At 52.8% G+C, this 18,301-nt stretch overlaps 3 protein-coding genes across 4 annotated transcripts; 2 read left to right on the forward strand and 1 right to left on the reverse strand.

Moving 5' to 3' along the window:
• Positions 1–2,175: 2,175 nt before the first annotated feature.
• On the forward strand, positions 2,176–6,020 carry IL2RG (interleukin 2 receptor subunit gamma). Its single transcript, XM_082716212.1, has 8 exons — positions 2,176–2,377; positions 2,598–2,751; positions 2,970–3,154; positions 3,386–3,525; positions 3,962–4,124; positions 4,704–4,800; positions 5,055–5,124; positions 5,482–6,020. The coding sequence occupies exons 1-8, from the start codon at positions 2,263–2,265 to the stop codon at positions 5,680–5,682; spliced, it is 1,125 nt and encodes a 374-aa protein (XP_082572338.1). The 5' UTR covers positions 2,176–2,262; the 3' UTR covers positions 5,683–6,020.
• Positions 6,021–7,120: 1,100 nt separating this feature from the next.
• On the forward strand, positions 7,121–9,140 carry LOC309855653 (uncharacterized protein CXorf65 homolog). Of its 2 annotated transcripts, none has more exons than XM_082716228.1 (6): positions 7,121–7,257; positions 7,382–7,468; positions 7,670–7,810; positions 8,145–8,213; positions 8,659–8,765; positions 9,009–9,140. In XM_082716228.1, the coding sequence occupies exons 1-6, from the start codon at positions 7,233–7,235 to the stop codon at positions 9,108–9,110; spliced, it is 531 nt and encodes a 176-aa protein (XP_082572354.1). In that variant the 5' UTR covers positions 7,121–7,232; the 3' UTR covers positions 9,111–9,140. The 2 variants fall into 2 exon arrangements, with proteins under 2 accessions (XP_082572354.1, XP_082572355.1); XM_082716229.1 differs by having other exon boundaries at positions 7,670–7,804.
• Positions 9,141–9,604: 464 nt separating this feature from the next.
• FOXO4 (forkhead box O4) lies at positions 9,605–17,258 on the reverse strand. The gene is made up of 3 exons (XM_082716179.1): positions 16,117–17,258; positions 11,468–12,527; positions 9,605–11,126 (listed from the first exon to the last, which is right to left on the reverse strand). Exons 1-3 carry the CDS (start codon positions 16,576–16,578, stop codon positions 11,119–11,121), a joined length of 1,530 nt encoding a protein of 509 aa, XP_082572305.1. The 5' UTR covers positions 16,579–17,258; the 3' UTR covers positions 9,605–11,118.
• Positions 17,259–18,301: the final 1,043 nt, after the last annotated feature.

Consider the following 18,301-nt stretch of genomic DNA (forward strand, 5'->3'; position numbering starts at 1 on the left):
TGGCTCGATTCTTGGGCTGGAATCGGGGCTCAAGGGTATTTGTCTCGGTTAGGTACTCTGCCTTTTACCCTAAACTGCTTCTTCCTTTCTGAGTTTCTGCATCTGAAAAATGGGTGTACTGTCACCTCCTTCAAAGGGCTATTATGAAGATTAGAAATGGTCTGCATAAGAAAGCACCCATTAACCCCTGAAAGGCCAGCCCTAGTAATCCCTCAAGGTCTTTACGGTCTGGAGCGAAGGTTTGTAACCTTTATTCCATTCACAGCCCCTTTAAGATGCTGATAGGCGTTATGGGCCTTCCCGGGAAAGTTACAGAGGCAAACAAAATGTTACATACTTTCCAGGGAAATTCTTAGACCCCTAAAGGTCAACAGTATATCCCCTAAGTGTCCATGAACTCCCACTTGGAAAGAGGCACGTGTCAGATGCCTTCCAGACATCACCTCCTTTAACATGCAAACAGCCCCATGAGTTAGAGATTATAATCATCTCCATTTTGTGGATGAGGAAGCTGATTTTCAGAGTGGAAGTTCACTTGCCCCATGTCATTCAGGTACTAAGAAACAGACCTGAGGCTAAGATTTTTTTTCTGGACTCAAGGGCCAGTACACTTTCTGTGATGCCATTGCTCTTCAGAGAAATTTCTCTAATTTCTCTTTAGAGAAAAGATGGAGTGCTGTAATAAAAGTTAACAGATAATGATAAATTAAAAACTAATCAAATTAGCAAATGGCAAAAATAACACTGACAAAATGCTATTGAATCACAGTGGGAAGACAGATTAATTCTGATTGGGGAGAGGAAAACATATTGGAGAAGGTAACATTTGAGCCAACCCTAAGTAACTTAAGTAACTGTAACCCACAGAACATTAGGGCGGGTTAAAACATAAGCACAGTGCCTGACACATATTTAAAACTCAGTAAATGTTTGCCGAATAAACAGTTTTTACAAAGTGTCTCCAATTGGTTCTGTGTTTGGGGAAAGATAAATCTGGCAATAAGACAAAGAATGGGTTAGAGACCAGGGGCCTTTAGAAAGGAAGGCCGGGGGCTCCTGGGTGGCTCAGTAGGTTAAGCGTCTGCCTTCAGCTCAGGTCATGATCCCAGGTCCCGGGATTGATCCCTGAGTCGTGCTCACTGCTCAGCAGGCAAGTCTTCTCCTTCTCCCTCTGTCCCTTCCTCCTCTCCCTGCCCACACTCTTGCTCTCCCTCTCTCTCAAATAAATAAATAAAATATAAGAAAGAAAGACTGGCCTGGGGATGCCTGGATGGCTCAGTCGGTTAAGCATCTTACTCTTGGTTTTGGCTCAGGTAAGGATCTCTGCTCCCCGTCTCTCAAGGAAAGACAGAAAAAAAGAAAGGCCAGTTAGTGGGTTCAAGGAATAATCATGACTAGAGGGAATGAAAGGCTGATTTAGCATAGTGGCTGTGCTGATGGAAAGGAGGACACTGCTGAGAGAAACACCACAGACTAGAACTGATTGGATTCTCAGGAATGAGAGAGAAGGAGAAATTGATGAGGACTTTGAGGTTTCAAGTCTGGGTGACCAAAAGGGTGATGACACGTTAACTGAGATAGGGAACACAGGAAGAGAAGCAGATTTAGGGGAAGATGAGGAGTTTGAAGCCAGTGTGTTTGTTCCTCCATTTCCAGAATCTACTTCTAAGTCAGACCTCCTCACCAGTCTCAACAGGGACCCAGCTCAGGCAGCAGCTAAGAGTGGATATTTGGGTTTGGATTAGGTTAGAAGAAAGACAGCTATATGTGTGCCCACAGGAGTCAAGACTGTACTTTCCACCCGAGACAGTAGGGCTTTCACAGAGGTTTCAGGGTGACTGAGCACAGGAAGGGGAGGGAGGTCCAGACCCTCCACTCTACGGGATAAAATGGCTTAGATGAGAGGGTGGTTGGTAGGGAGTGGTGATGGTTGTGGTGGCAATGGGGAACAGATCCTTCCCGGGATCCGGATGGTTTGAGGATTCTCGAGTCCATGACAGTCTCGTGTGCCCAGCCTCTGTTCCTGCCTAACAGCACTTTACAGTGGTGGTGTTACACCTACGGATTAGATTAACACTTAATCTCCCAGAAGATTTGGCCTGTGTCACAGCACACATTTGCCACACCCTCTGTAAAGCCCTGGTTTCTAAGGTTCTTTCCACCGGAAGCTATGACAGAAGGAAATGTGTGGGTGGGGAGGGGTAATGGGTGAGGGGCCCAGGTTCCTGACAGTCTACACCCAGGGAACGAAGAGCAAGCGCCATGTTGAAGCCACCATTGCCACTCAGATCCTTCTTATTCCTGCAGCTGCCTCTGCTGGGGGTGGGGCTGAACCCAACAGTCCCCATGCCCAGTGGGAATGAAGACGTCACAGCTGGTGGGAAACGTGGGACTGGAGGGGGTTGGGGAGAGGGGAGACTGTGGGAAGGGGCCGTACAGAAATGTCCAACCTGCCATGGGAGATTAGAAGGATGCGGGCAGAATTTAAGAGTACTGTGGAGAAGGAAAGGGGAAGGGTTCTCTGCCTCATGCTGCTGCTTCTTCTGACCATCATTTCTGGTCTTCCCCTCCCCCTCTTTGTCTTCTCTCCAACCTAGGTTTCTTCCCAACTGCTACACCTCCTAGGACCCTCAGTGTTTCCACCCTGCCCCTCCCAGAGGTCCAGTGTTTTGTGTTCAATGTTGAGTACATGAATTGCACTTGGGACAGCAGCTCTGAGCCCCAGCCCAGCAACCTGACTCTGCACTACTGGTATGAGAAGGGAAGAGGGAACAGCACAAGGGAGTCAGAGCGGGGTGGGCTGGATGTGAGGGACTTCATGGGGACCAAGAAAGTGGGTAGCCATTGTCTGAGCTTCCCCACTATTTTCTCATGGTAGTAAGTCAGTTCAAAGGAGACGAGGCTGGGCTGTGGTATCTGTAGTACCCAAGTTTATGCCACCGTTCCTCTTTCTCCCAACCCTTCTCTAGGTACAAGAACTCCAATGATGATAAAGTCCAGGAGTGTGGCCACTATCTGTTCTCTGGAGGAACCACTGCTGGCTGTTGGCTGCAAAAGGAGGAGATCCATCTCTACGAAACATTTGTGGTCCAGCTCCAGGACCCACGGGAACCCAGGAGACAGTCCATTCGGACACTAAAACTACAGAATCTGGGTAATTTGGAAAGGGCACCAAGAGTCCAGGGATGTATTATGGGGCACTGGGATATATGGAGTGGTGTTCTTTCACCTTAAGGGTACTTAGGCAAGAAGGAGGAGGTGAGGGGTCTGGATAGGGAGGGGTGGAGGGATCAGGGACACTGCCTTCAGGATCCTAACTCGTCTAGGCCAGGGGAATGAGCACACACACACCCCACCCCACCCCCATACATACACATCTCTCCAGTGATCCCCTGGGCCCCGGAGAACCTGACCCTTCGCAACCTGAGTGAATCCCAGCTAGAACTGAGCTGGAGCAACAGACACCTGGACCACTGTCTGGAGCACCTGGTGCAGTACCGGAGTGACTGGGACCGCAGCTGGACTGTGAGTGATGGGGGCAGGACTGCAGCAGCTCAGGCTGAGCAGATGAGGATAAAGGAGTCAAAGAGCCAAGTAGGAGGGCGCAATCTCGAGCACCTGTTCTCTGCCATCACCACCTGCGCCCCCACCTCCCCGCCTTACCACCCAGTTCCTTTGCTTTGTTTCTCCTCTCATCCAGCTCCTTTCCCTATCATCACCAGTGACTTTCCATGGACTTTTCCTTACCTATACCTGATAGGCAAGTAAACAAAAGGGAGCCTTCAAGGGCATCTGGCGAGGAGGCCTTGAATTCTAGTCTGTGAAGGGAGCAGTGCGGCTAGAGTCAAGAGAGGAGAAAAGAGCCAGGAAGAACACGATGACCCGGGGGGGGGGGGCAGAAGTTTTCATTCTCCCTTCTCTTTTAGACACCCATCTCTCCCTCACCCTCTTTCTCCCCAAGGAACAATCGGTGGACCACCGAAATAGCTTCTCTCTGCCTAGCGTGGATGGGCAGAAATTCTACACGTTCCGTGTCCGGAGCCGCTATAATCCGCTCTGCGGAAGCGCTCAGCGTTGGAGTGAATGGAGCCGCCCAGTCCACTGGGGCAGCAACACTTCCAAGGGTAAAATGGGCCTAAGGCCTCACTGTGACCCATGAGCCCGGCACCCCAACCCTTTCTAGCATCGCTCTCTTTTGCTGTACCTCTTGACCCCTAAGCCCCCCAGATTTGGTGGCCTGTCTCCCCTCACTGTTCAACCTTAACCCCCAGGTCACAGGTTTTTTCTGTGTAGGGTTGGATCACTATGTTGTTAGAGTTGGGGGGGGGTTGTCAAGAAGGAGGCAGAAAAGATATAGAATGTTTAAGATTCCCCTACAGCATTCCTGGAAAGCCTGCGTGGTAAAGATGGCTTTGGAGCCAGACCGATATAGGGTTTTAAACCTGGCTCTGCTTGTTACTCCCTCTTTGACCTCGGGCACATCACTAACCTCTTTGATTCTGTTTTCTCATCTGTAAAATGGAGATAATGATTGTTCCCCCCACCCCCAACCCCACTCTCAAGAGCTGTGAGGATTAAGAATATGGAAAGTGTCTAGCACTGTGCCTGGCACCAAAGTTGGGACACTACAGACATCAGGGCTCTTTCTCTTTCTCCTCCTCCTCCTCCTCCTCCTCCTTCTTCTTCTTTTTTTTTTTTTGTAGAGAATCCTTTGTTGTTTGCATTGGAAGCTGTGCTTATCCCCCTTGGCTCCATGGGATTGATTATTAGCCTTATCTGTGTGTACTGCTGGCTGGAACGGTGAGATTTCAGATATCCCAGGAAAATGAGGTGGGGTAGCTGGGAAGAAATAGTACTGGAGGGTTATCGCAGGGTCTCCAGGAGTAGAGAACGGGACAGTAAGGAACAAGGGATCACTCAAGGGGGCATGGCGATGGAAGGAAGCTGCAGGCCTAGGGAACACAGAATCCCTTCGTTCTGTCTGGGAGAGCTGGGAGACGGGTCATAAAACAGCATAACCAACATGCTCCTGCTCCCTCTTTCTTCTCCACCAGGACGATTCCCCGAATTCCTACCCTCAAGAACCTCGAGGATCTGGTTACCGAATACCATGGAAATTTTTCGGTGAGAACATTGTCACAGGCAGACTGCAGTTTGCCAGCTACCGGCTGCCTCTGTCTGCAAGTCAGACAGAGCATGGGGGTGGGCAGAGGAGAGGGGAGGGGGCCTGCACTAACGGTCAGGATGTGGCCAGTCAGTGGGGGGAGGGGCTAGATGGGGAGAGATGCACAGAAGAATGGATTATATAGATTGGGTGGGGCAGAGGGAAACCGTGGTATGGGCACCCCCTCCCCGGGAGTCTGTGTGTGCCTTCTGTAATCCCAGGAGTTGCAGACCTTGCAAGAGCTCCCTTGGTCCAGAGCCTGGGTCTTTGAGTCCCTGCCCCTAATTGACCCTTGACCTGGAGATATCTGTCTTTAGGCCTGGAGTGGAGTGTCCAAGGGCCTGGCGGAGAGCTTGCAGCCAGACTACAGTGAATGGCTTTGCCACGTCAGTGAGATTCCCCCAAAAGGAGGGGCTCCAGGGGAGGGGCCTGGGGGCTCCCCCTGCAGCCAGCACAGCCCCTACTGGGCTCCCCCATGTTACACCCTGAAACCTGAAACCAGAGCCCTGATACCCTGACTGAATCCCCAGAGTCCTGGAGTCCTAAGTTGTAATAACTTCCCCTCCTCTAACCAGCCTGGGTCCAATGCTCACCTCGCCCCCCTGTGGCTGATTCGGAATTTTATGCCCCCTATAATTTCCCTCTGCCTCCACCCCCACCCCATTCAACATTTCCTATGGTCTAATTGCCCCTTTTGCCCTGTACATGCGTCTGGTCTTCCCTGCTCCAGCCACTCCTCCTCCTCCTTGCAGGATTCTTTCTCCCGCAGGCCCTCCGTCCTTCCCTCCCTCTTTCCATCTAACCTTCAATTATGTTCCAAGCAATGAGAAATAAAGCTTCTGTTGATAATCGTCAAGAATGTCTGTTGTTGGGGCGGGGAGCAAGGGAAATGTGGGGTGCAAGGAGGGTGTGAGGCATGGGGCTGACAGTAGGAAAAAGGAGTAGTAGATGAAATAATGTGGAAGCAGTAGTACCACAAATTAACTAGAGAAGAGTGGCGTTCGAGAAACTTGACTTTTCTCTAGGTCTCCTGCAGTTCTATTAGCATACATTTTATTTCATTTCATCTTATTTATTTATTTGTTTGTTTGTTTGTTTATTTATTCTTAAAAGATTTTGTGTATTTATTTGACAGAGAGATAGGGCCAGAGGGCACAAGCAGGGGGAATGGCAGAGGGAGAGGGAGAAGAAGCAGGCTCCCCGCCAAGCAGGGAGCCTGATACGGGGCTTGATCCCAGGCTCCCAGGATCATGACTTGAGCCAAAGGCAGACCGCCTTCCCAAATGACTGAGCCACCCACGCACCCCTTATTTTATTTTTAATTTTTATTTTTATTTTTTTTAAGATTTTATTTATTTATTTGACAGACAGAGATCACAAGTAGGCAGAGAGGCAGGCAGAGAGAGAGAGAGAGAGGGAAGCAGGCTTCCTGCCCGATACGGGGCTCGATCCCAGGACCCTGAGATCATGACCCGAGCCGAAGGCAGCAGCCCAAACCACTGAGCCACCCAGGCGCCCCTTATTTTATTTTTTTAAACGATTTTATTTATTTATTGGGGATGGGGAGGAGCAGAGGGAGAGGACAAGCTTACTCTGCACTGAGCGTGGAGGAGCGCACCGTGCAGGGCTTGATCCCAGGACCCTGAGCTCTCCATCTGAGCTGAAACCTAGAGTCAGATGCTTACCCCACTGATGGCGCCCCGCAGGATGCATTTTCAAATGAGATTTACCTTGTTGCCCCCAACCCCAGCAAATCTGTCACAGACCCCACCCAGGTTCTTCTCTCCCTATCCTTACTCCACCTTCTGCCACTTATACCACTTCTGACCTCATAATCCCTCAACTGCGGCCTCAGGCCCCACCCCCTAGGGATGCTGGTTATCCACAACTGCCAATAGCTCTCTCCTGCCTGCCCAGTCTGGGGCCTCTTCAGCCTATGTGATCTGCCGACCTCTCCAGACCCCCAGCCCTATGGGCCCACTTGCCCCCACTCCCAGGACCTCTAGAACACTCTTGCTCCAAATGACTCATCAGGCCTCTGTCTGAAGAGTAAGAAGATCCTGAGAGCATGTTTATTTTCATCAAACATGGAGGTGAGGGGTATCACAGAGCTGAAGTCTGTATGTGGGGCTTGTGGGGGGTTGAGGGCAGTGGGGGATGGTCACAGGGATGGTATAACTAGAGAAGGGCCGTGTGCCCTATCCCATGTCTTCTCAGATAATCAGCAGTTTCTGGTCAATACCAATTGCTCTGTCCTTCTGTTGCTGCATTACACCCGCAGTAAAGTAGGGTTGCCTAAAACAGGTGAGGAGTTGGGGGGAGGGGACTAAAGGCCAAGGGGACTAAAGGCGCAGGGTCTTTTCCAGCCCCCAAGCTCTCCGACTGGCAAGAAAAGAGCCCTTGGAATCCAACAGCTTCTTCCAACCCATTCAGGATAGGATCAGTGCCCTTTCTGCTCCCACTCTCCTTCCTCAGGGCCTCATTTACCCTGTGGTCTCCCTCCAGACACCATCGATTTGTGTGATGAAACAGGGACAATGAAGTTGCTTTTCCTGATGAAGACCCCTGGAGACTATGCCAGCAAATTCCTTACTGCTCGCAACACCTACTACATTTGTAAGGTGGAGCGTGGAGCACCAGGTAGAGGTTTGGGAGCATTCCTGCTTTTTTTGAGGGTGGGGCCCTCAAAATGAATTGTGAACCTTGTCCAAAATGGGTCGTGAACCTTGACCCTCACCCAGGTCCTAACTGACCATCTCCAGTCAGCCCAAGAAAGAGCATTGCCTCTATGACAATAGGGTAGGTTGACGCATATTAGCCCCTCCCCAGCACCTGATCCTAGGCTTGGACCTGAGGGGGGGGGGAAATCGGGTACATCAGGTCACAGTGACCTTGAGTGTTAGGTTCCGGAAGTCTCTGTCTTTGGAAGGGTGGAGATGGGGTGACAGGGGCTGGGAATAGCACACTGCTGTGTCCACAGGAACCCGACTGGAGAACGCCTACAGAGCTTTTGTGCCTCTCCTCAAGAATCCAGAACCTGAGCTAATTGGTAAGGAGCAGGATGGAGGAAGGACAGTACATAGCCAGGTGACAGAGTACATTCTCTTTGTGGAGTGGGAGTGGCGTAATAAAGCAGGATCCTAGGAAAAGGGGAACAAGGCCTATGTCCACTTAAGGATGGATGTTTCACTCAAACCGGCCAGAGTGGCGTGTGTCACTCACCCTTACTCTTCTCCCCATTTCTTGGGCACTGCCTTGATATATTCTCCCTATCCCCACCCTGTCCTTTCCATCTTCACCTTCATCCTTTTTTCTTGGAGTCTTGGTGTCCCAGTTCCCACTGAAAAGAGCAAAACTTAGGCATCTTCAGACCACTCTTCCACCTAGCCTTGGGCCCAGTCACTCACAGTGATGGCTGGAATGATGGGAGGGATGGAATGGGTAGGTAAGGCCACTAGTCCTCAGAGGTGGGGGCGCCTTTTTCTCATTTTCAGATGCCTTGCGCACACAATGCGACATCCTGGAGAGAAGCCGAGTGAAATTGCTTAGAAGCCAAGAAGCCAAGAAAGTTGTTCCTATTGAATCTTCCATGAACCTCCCAGTAAGACTCCCCAAATGTGGTCTGTCCTTGCACTCCCCTTTCCCTACCAGCCAACCCAAGGCTCCCACACCCATTCCCCCCTCCATGAATTTCCTTTCCAAATCCAACATCCACGCCCAAGACCTGCCTCCAGCCCAAGACCTGCCTCCAACCTCTCTCCGCCTGGCCTGCCACTGGCCCCAGTTTGTAGAAAGCTTCCCTGAGGGTCCTCCTTATCTACTCATGGACCCTTTCCTTTTCTAGTCCAAATCAACCGGAAGATCAGATGAAGAGGGGCCGACTCGCAGGGGTCCAACCTTTAGGACCAGAGCGGACTTTTTCAGTAGGAGGGATAAACATCGCTAACTAAATAAAGTGACCAAGTGAGAGCAGTAATACGAGGTATGAAATTACTGGAATTCAACCTGAGGTCCCTTCTTCAAGAAAAACTCCTTCCCCCGCATCAGCACCAAGGTTTAAGTGTGGCCCTGGCACCATGAAAGCTCTGAGGGTGGGTGGAAGTGGCAGGAGAGGGCTGGGGTGAGCACATGGGTGGGGGTGAGGCAAGACTGTGAAGTCTGGTACAATGAGCCTTTGAGGGACAGAGTAGGGGGAGGGGTCGTCTCCAACCAGACTACCTCCCCTTGAGAGGCCTATCACAGCCCGCCCACTACTGCTGGGGTTCAGTGACGGATGGGCATCTTCCCTCCCCCCACCCAAATCCACCAACTCCCCCTGCTGAAATCTCCCCACCCCACACCTCTCCACCTCTGAGTAGTCCCTCCCGCCAGTCCTCTGTCTTCCCCCTTCCCCCACCCTCCCCCTTATCCAAGGGGAGCACCAAGGCAGCAGAAACCAGAGCTGGTTATAGGCATTTATTGAATTTATTCATTTATTGATTTGACACACTTCCCCACTCCAATCTAGCACATGATACAATCTGGGTAGGCCAGGCGCTGACACAGGAAATGATGGGAACCCACAGCAGGGGTGGGGGAGGGGACAATGCAAAGGGGACTGGGGGAGGGGCTGCTTTGGGGGCTGGGGTGGAGAAGGAGTCCCAGATGGCCACCCTGGCAGGTGCTAGTAAACCTGATCCACATTCCCCTCCATCCCTGCTCATTTCCCAGACACTCAGCCAAGCTCCCCAGCTCCCCATTCCCTGTTACACACACACACACACACACACACACACACACACACCCCGCCTGCCACCGCATACACTACCATGTAACCCCAGTAGTCAGGCAAGGGGAAGAAGGGCAGGGACAGCTGTCAGGGGCCTGGAACAGGGAGGTCTCTGTGCCTAACTTTACCACCCTAAATCCTTCCCTCCTCTTCTTCCGCACCCCTCCCACCCCTTTCCAGGCCACAGACTAATTCCAGGCCTTCCATGCACTCTCCCACCATAGTGCTAATCAGCAGTGGGTCATGCTGGAGTGTGACTGCGCCCCCAACACCACACACTCCCAGACACAAGTTGAACAAGGGGGCCTGGCTTAGCCTTTTCCACAGGGAATCTCTAAGCCAGGTGCAAGCAGACTTTGTTCTGGGCATCTCCCAGAAGTTTCCCCTCGCTGGGTACTGCTGTCCACTGCTGCACCCCTGCCCCTCTGCTCTGTGGCAGCCTGGAGCTCTCCCCCCCCCCCCACTTCCTGTGTTTCCCCAAGTAATGTCTGTAGTGTTTGCATCGTGTCACTATGACAAAGCTTTCAGAAAGAAAAAAAAGCATTCTCCCCATCACTAGCACCTTGCCACTGTTAAAAATCTCTATATTTGTGTTTATATGTCTTTAAAAGTTTACAAAAAGCCTTTCTGTTATCTGCAGCCTTCCAAGGGTGATTTGGCCCAGTGAGCCCCTCCGGTGCTCAGACCTTGGCCCTTCCAGGTCCCTACTAACCCACCCTACCCACCCCACCCCACTGGCCTAGGGGGCCACTGAATAAAAATCCCAGGCTTAAGCCAGCCTGGACCAGCTCAGATAAGACTACAAAAGATCCTGCTCCCAAAGGCAGGGGTAAGGCCACTGGTGACTTCACATTTCCAACAGCATTGCCCACCCCTGATGTAAAACCTAGGGGGGTGGGAATGGAGGGAGCCAAGGAGACTCCCAAGAGGGGGCCTCACCCCCTAATTGGCACAGTGAGAAGAAACCCTTTCCCTTTCCCCCACCCGCTTCCCTCCCTCCCTCCATAGTTCCTATATGGGGCAGCTTTATCTTTGTAATTTCCTCAACACCCATGGGAGCAGACCCCACCCTAGCTCTAAAGCAGGGTCCCAAATTCCCAGGGAGGGGTCAAGGGTAAAGAGTGGCTAAAGAGGCACTGCTGGCCCCACCACCGAAGCAGGGGAGGACAAAGCTTCCAGCCATGGCTCAGGGATCTGTGGGAAGGAGAGATGGGAGACAAGGTAAGAAGCTCATCTGGGGCATGACAACTCTCCACCATTAAGGTCCACCCCCCGCCCCCCCAAAAAAAAACAAAAAAAAAAACCAACAAAGAGAGAGCCCTTCCCCCATCTATCCTACGCTGCTACTAGGGGAGGGCACTGCTGAGGGGTGCCCCCTCTCATAGGACACCCTCCCGCCCATTCCCCAGGGGCTCCCGCCACCCACCCCACCAACCTGTCTTAAAGCCCCCTCTGGCTCAGATCATGGCACCAGCTGGCCACCTAGGAGTGGCTGTAGCCCATGAGATGCTACTGTGGACGAAGAGGTCTCCTACCTGGCTCGAAGTTGAAGTCCAGTCCCTCGCCCCCATCCATGAGGTCGCTGATGATGTTATCCATGTCGCACTCCAGGTTCTCCATATACATGTCAAGATCTAGATCCTGAGGCATTCGGTCTTGGCCTGCAGCTTCAGTACTGGGTGTGAGCACAGGAGCCCCCAGCGGTTTGGGGATGGGAGCCCCTGCCATGACTGAAGGCGGTGCTATCATAGACAGGGTGGGAACCAGACCACTGGGGCCTGGGGCCTCTAGTGGCTTGGGACAGAGGCCGACTCCTGTGGCTAGCTTGCTGGAGGAAGGCAGCCCCCCCAGCAGCAGAAGTGTCGGAGCCTGGGACAGAATGGGGTCTACCTGGGTCATGAGCACATCAGAGGGGGGTGGTGGTGTATCGGAGGTGAGCAGGGCCTCCAGAGACTGGGAGCTTGCGAAGCACCCTTCTCCAGCTGCCAGGGGCCCCTCTGCTGGGCTGAAGAGGGAGGTGCTGTAGGTGTGCAAGGGCCCTGTCCCCCCAGGATGCTGCAAAGAGAAGCCGGAGAGACTACTCCGAGAGAGCAGGGAATGGGACGATGTGAGATTGAGCCCATCTAACAGCTCGAGATCTTCATTTAGGGTGGGAGGGACACCTCCAGCATAGCTGCTAACTGAGGCTGGCATCTCCCCCTCCGCAAGCACCTCCGACTCTGGCCTCATGGGGGAGTGCCGAGTGCTGACGGTGCTGGCGTTGGAACTGCTTCGTGGACGGAAGGTGGTCCACACATCGGCTTCTTCACGGTTTCGTGAGCAAGGGCTCCCTGACCACTTGGCGAAGTGGCCGACCGGGCTCGTTGGAGTGGCACCTTCGGGTGGAGCTGGCAGCACGGCAGGTTTCTTCTTGGGGGCCTTGCTGCGGCCCCGAAGCAGCTTGCTGCTGCTATCCATGGAGGCTGCCCGGCGGCGGGGAGCCTTGCCGCTCTTGCCTCCTTCAGGATTCAGCATCCACCAGGAGCTCTTGCCAGTAGCCTCGTTGTGAACCTTGATGAACTTGCTGTGCAGGGACAGGTTGTGGCGGATGGAGTTCTGGAGGGGGCAGAGGCAGTGGGAAAGGGGGCATGAGGTACGTGCAGGGAGGCCAGTGGCCAGCGGCTCCACCTCAAAGCACGCTGGGACAGAGCAGGGGCATTCCTGGAAACCCAGAGCTATCAACCCCGCGGCAAGGGTGGGGGGTGGAAGCAAGCAAAGGTAGGGATGGGGGTGGGGGAGTGGGGGGGGTGGGGAGAGGGGGGGGTGGGGAGACCATACACAGTTCCCACCCAAAGACAAGATGTTTGGCCTCTGCTGCTCCAGACTTTGCTGCACAAGGGCCCAGGAGACAAGCTGAGTTAACAACCTACTGCTGAGGGCACTGGGCCCGCTCTGGAAAAGCTCACAACAATGCATTCCTCCCAGGTCTCTGGGGGAGCTGTCTGGCGCTGGTGGGCATTTACTGGGGAGACATGCTCCTGATTCCGCAAGAACTGGGATTAGATGGAAAAGAATTCCACGGCTACAACCTCCTTCCTTGAGTGTAGGCTCATTTGGAGTTCCGGGACAGTGGCCTAACACTAGCCCAAGACTGACCCACCCTGTCTCCAGCCATCTCTCTGTCTCCAGCCAGTTCTCTGAATAGGCTGATGGGCTGGAACCCCAGGTGAGCGGGCACTCTACTTCCCATGGGGCATTTGAGCCCCAGCTCTCCATAGGATTTGAAGATCCACCCCCCCCCCGCCCTTTTTTTTTCTCATTCCTCCCAGTCCTTGGGCAGATGGGCTCAACTACATTCAGGCCAGGCTCCTCTCTGTGCCTCAGATACACAAGGCACAGTCCCTTTTCCCTCCCTCCTCCTCCCAGGAAGGGTCTCCCTTCTGTAAATTCTGCTCCTTCCTCCAGACCAAGCATAAGTCCCCTCTCTTCTGTTAAGTGGTTGCTTGGCTTCTGCAGCCAAATCTCTCGCATGGTATTTCTAATCTGTTCCCCACAATCTTACCCAACCTATATTGTATTATTTTCAGTTTCATATAATTAGTCTCATGGAGTATATGCGCCCGCCGCACAGATGATGTCCAGTCCGGCAGCCCTCAACAGCGTGTGCTTGGAGTGCCAGGTTCCCAGCACATAATCAGCACCCTGTTGCCTTATTGGAGGGTGGCCCTTGGGTGACAATAGTGAGCCTCCCCTTGAGGCTCTATCAGCTTTGGAGAGCCTTGGGTATTGGAAGCACCTTCTCCCTCCCTCCTTCCCTCCCCTCTGTTCTCTCTTCCTCCCTCACTGCTGATATTCTGCTAGAGATAAAGTTTTTTTTTCCCAGGGGCCCAGGGAGCTGCGATTGGCAGCTTCTTGAGCCCCCAGAGCAGCTTCTTTCTACTGGTTGCCCCAGGCTAGTTACACCATCCTTTTGTGCCCCCCCCCAACCTTCCTTCTCTGTCCCACCTCCTTTCCCCTACTTCTCCTCAGGAATTTGTGCCTAAGATCTCCAACCTTAGGGGCATTTGACCTCCCACATGGAGCTCTTTGGTGTTTAGAAACTTGGGAGGAGCCCAGAAGGGCTTGGAGCTACTAGAAGCTGAGGCTCTGACTGGTGCTCCAGATAAGGAGACCCTCTGCCTGGGGAGAGATGCTGAAGTAGCTTCATGTTCCAGAGTTCTGTAGCCAAAGAACTCCTTGTCTCTCTGAGACACTTCAGGAACAGCTACTACCCCGGCTGCAATGGTACTCCTCGTTCCTTGAAGTAACAGACACTTGTCCATCTAGACATTAACCATCCAGCCTCAGTAACCGAGCACCCCCATGACTTCTGGCACTGGGACCTCCCCCCTTTTTGTCCTTCAGCTGTGGCTCTACTGAGAAGATCCATTCCTCTGTCTACACTCGGTACCCATGAGGCCCATTTGTTTAACCCCTCTTCTTTAGACCTCAGAACTAGTCCATAGTACATCCTCCTACCTGGAGAGGTCAGCTCCCTAGAAGCCTAGAATTCTTACCTGTTGGAAGCGGGGTTGGGGAGGTGACTCCTAATTGTTCCCCCAAGCCACCTAAACAAAGCTTTCTTGTTCGAAGTGAGGGCCACCCCCTGGTGGGCTTGTAGTAATCTTGGCACATCACCAGAGGAGCCAGTTCAGGCCCCATTACCCCTTGGGGTGGGGAGTTGATGGGGGGTGGTCAGAGGCTGGGAGGCCCCAACCTCAGCCTGATTTGGCTTTGCCATTATTCCAATGAAGAGAATTTGGGCCTCACGGACTAGCAGAAAGATGATATGATTTCTAGTTAGACCTGAGTTCAGGTCCTTGCTCTACTGATATCAGGCAAGTTTCCTGACCTTTCTATACCTTAGTTTCCCCATATGTAAAATGTGGAATCTCAGAACCGCTGTGAAGATTAATAAAAAACAAAAACAAAAACAAATAAACGTAAAAACTACTTTGTAAACTAAAAATCCGCCAATCAGTGAACATTATAAGGAAGGACTATACTCCCACAGCATAACTAACATCTCATGATTATTTCTTCTACCCGGGAAAATGAACCTAAGGGAAGAGAAAAAACAGCTGTGTAGGCTGGGTCCAAGGAGGGGAGCTCTTTAGGAGCTGAGACTGTGGCATGGCAGTCTACCCAGAAATAGTGCCAAGGGTCTCAGTCAGCTGTCCTGTTTTGTGTCCAGCCCATCTCCTAGGGATAGTGCAGATCCGATCCCTCGATCTCCTATACCTAGGGGAGGACCCTCGGCTCATTCAACCTTCTCTACTTCCTTGTACGCTGATCTCACCAGCTATGGGGGTACAAGATGCCAAGGGGCCGAAGCTCCCCATTTCGTGATTAAGAGTCCCATATTCCTCCAGACAAATTTTCCGAGCATCTAGCAAGATCTATCCTCACAGTTTCTTCGTGGAAAGTCAAGCGAACGCCCAACCTTGTGCTTTCAGGTCAGGACCCTATCTCTTTTTTTCATAACTATTATTCCTCAACGGTAAATGAAAAATCTCCCTCCCGCCCCCGCCACCCCAGACTTAGATAACCCCTTACTAGGGGAGAGTTTCCTAGCACTATGGGGTAAACCAAGGCAGGTAGCAGCTCATGGCCCTTTTTTCCCCCTCCTGGTCCATAAGAGCAGCCACTTTACCTCATGAGTATCACCTTTTTCACCCAGGCCACTCAACCCCCTCTTCTTGGGTAGAGGCATTCTACAACAGTACCTCTACCCTGAGGTATTGAGAGGCAATCCAGGTAATCCCACAGGAATGGGAGAAAAGGTGTTGGGGTAGGAGGTGGGGGAGGAGGGAAGGCTAGGTTCATGTGGGGAATCCACACAGTTCCTGCTGTACATAGGATAAAGACTTCTCTGTGGGAATAAGTGTCTGGGGCAGCTCAAGCCAAAGTACTGGGAGTGTTGAGCAGCAAGCTGAGAATTCAATTTTCTCCAAGGCAAGGACAGTGTCTTATTCATCTGTGATCCTCCAGCATCAAGCCCTGAGCAGCGGCATATACTATGTCCTAAGTAAATGTTTGTGTAATTGAGGATTTGAAGGTGGCTCCCTGGGGTGGGGGCATAAAAGGGGCCCCAGAATGGCAGTAAGGAGGCTAGGGGGCCCAGGGGCAGATGGTATTGGGACCAAGGTAAGGGGGTCATAGTTACCTTCCATCCTGCGGAGCTGTTGCTGTCACCCTTGTCCTTGAAGTAGGGCACAGTGCGGACCATCCACTCATAGATCTGGGCGAGTGTCAGTCGCTTCTCGGGGGCGCTTTCAATGGCCTGGCTGATGAGTTCTGCATATGACTGATTTCCCCAGGCATTCCGGCGGGAGCCTCCCTTCCGAGGACCTGTTACAGCCCCCAGGATCCCGGGCTGGGGGCCCCCTGCCGGCTCTGGGAGCTGGGAGGGCAACAGGGTCGGCTCTGAGTGCCCCTCCGTGAGTACCTTGTCTCCCAGACCTGCCTCCACCTCGGGCGGCTCAGGCGGCTCAGCTGTCTCAGTAGAGATCTCCGGTCGGGGAAGGGGCCAGGTGCAGGAGCGAGGACGGCTCTGGGGTTCGAAGTCGGGATCGAGGTCTATGATCGAGGCAGCCTCTGTGGCTGAATTCTCATTCCTTGGATCCATACGTGGAGTTGGACCTCCGCCGCTCAGCGTTCAGAGGAGTCTGCCACCGTCCCTCGCGATGCCTCCCCCCAGGGGGGAAGCACCGAGGGCCAGGAGGCACATTCCTGCCAGTCCTCAGAAAGTCGCGAACTTCCCCCCTCGCCCCAGGACGCTAGCCCCCAAGCTGTCCCTTCCACACAGTTTTCCGATCGTCTTTTCGACTACAAGCGGACAGCCTCGGAGCTCTTTCCGAGACACCACCTGTAACCTCCGCCTAGCGAAGACACTTTTTCTCCAACCTCTCAGCTTCCTGCTCTTTTAAACCTGAGGCACCGTATCCCCTCATACATTGCGCTCCCATCACCGAACGTCTTCTTAGCCGCAGTTCCCTCCCCCTTTTAAGTTGCTGCCCCCCGGACACTCCTCCCAAATTTCCTCCACCCGGATCACTGCCCTCCCCAACGCCCCGCTCCCCCGCGTCACTCGCCCCTCCCCTAGCTGCCCCTCCCCCCGCCTCTTCCCTGCCCTCCACTCTTAATAGGGTCCGCGGCCCCGCGGCCCCAGCCTCTCTGCCGCACCAATTCCCCAATCAGCCCCCCCCCCACCCCCGGGTTCCCTTTTTGTTTTGCTCGGAGCAGCAGCCCCCGCCTGACGTCTCTGTTTACCACTCGCCCGGGCAGCCATCTGCGCACGCGCCTCCAGAGCCGGTTGGGAAACCGAGTTCTTCAGTCGTGCCACCCTGGTCAGCCTTAGGGGACTACATTTCCCGTCTTACTTCGCGGCCAGGAGCCCGATAAGGGCGGCTGGAGAGCGGCGTGGCAGGATATAGGGAGGTGGAACCTTAATTATTAGAGGTCGTCGCGGACTTTTTCTTTTCTTTAAAAGTCATTTTCCTCCTTCCCCCCCTTCCCACCTCCTCCCGTGTGACTCCGGGTCGCCTAGGTGACCGTGTTGCGAGGCGCTAGACCTTTCCCTCTTTCCGTGAACAGAGGGCAGGAGGAGAAAAAAAAAATGCGTTCTCTACGAGAATCAGAAAACCCAGAGGCAAGAAGCCGAGAACAGACCAGAAAATGGGCTGTATGCTTGTTCGGTAGTTGGGTGAAGGACTAGTGCAACTTAAATGCTGGCGATAGTGTCTCCTCTACCCCCCCACACCCCCCTCCCCCCATGCAATTCACGGTGACTGTGATCGCTGACCAATCCTTTTTCTCCACTGGTTCTTCTGGCCTCCCCTGAAATACTGATATTCTGCAGGTTCCCGTCTTGGGCGGCTTCACTTCTCATTCAACAGGTCCCAAACGGAACGCTTTATCTGCTCTTGCACCCACACCCCTATACTCTGGCTACTCTTATCTCTGAAGTTGGTTAACAGTTGTCCTGATCTGCCCAGTGTTCCAAGCTAAACTTCCGTCTCACCTTTTCATCTCTTTAACTTATCCCGTCCAGATCCCAGTTCCAGACCTTAATTGTCGTTGGATTAAATTGCAATATCATCTTTTTTTTTTTCAGCATAACAGTATTCCTTGTTTTTTGCACCACACCCAGTGCTCCATGCAATCCGTGCCCTCTCTAATACCCACCACCTGGTTCCCCCAACCTCCCACCCCCAGCAATATCATCTTAACCGGACCTCCTGCCATCAGTCTTTTCCCCCACTGTGGTTTATGTTCCATGCTGCCAACAAAAGTTATCCTTCTAAGAAACACTCCCGGTAATAATAGCTAAAATGTATGGAGTATTTACT

Source organism: Mustela nivalis (genome assembly GCF_964662115.1).
Source record: "Mustela nivalis genome assembly, chromosome: X".
Taxonomy (NCBI): Eukaryota; Metazoa; Chordata; class Mammalia; order Carnivora; family Mustelidae; genus Mustela; species Mustela nivalis.

Bases quoted from the DNA above. Each gene is read 5' to 3' on its own strand.
- IL2RG (XM_082716212.1), top strand. From the start codon at position 2,263: ATGTTGAAGCCACCATTGCCACTCAGATCCTTCTTATTCCTGCAGCTG. The intron at 4,125-4,703 runs GTAAAATGGGCC...TTTTTTTTGTAG, and splicing joins GGGCAGCAACACTTCCAAGG to AGAATCCTTTGTTGTTTGCA. The intron at 4,801-5,054 runs GTGAGATTTCAG...CTTCTCCACCAG, and splicing joins GTGTACTGCTGGCTGGAACG to GACGATTCCCCGAATTCCTA.
- LOC309855653 (XM_082716228.1), top strand. From the start codon at position 7,233: ATGTTTATTTTCATCAAACATGGAG. The intron at 7,811-8,144 runs GTTTGGGAGCAT...CTGTGTCCACAG, and splicing joins GCGTGGAGCACCAGGTAGAG to GAACCCGACTGGAGAACGCC. The intron at 8,214-8,658 runs GTAAGGAGCAGG...TCTCATTTTCAG, and splicing joins TCCAGAACCTGAGCTAATTG to ATGCCTTGCGCACACAATGC.
- FOXO4 (XM_082716179.1), bottom strand. From the start codon at position 16,578: ATGGATCCAAGGAATGAGAATTCAGCCACAGAGGCTGCCTCGATCATA. The intron at 12,528-16,116 runs GTAACTATGACC...TGCCCCCTCCAG, and splicing joins ACAGCTCCGCAGGATGGAAG to AACTCCATCCGCCACAACCT.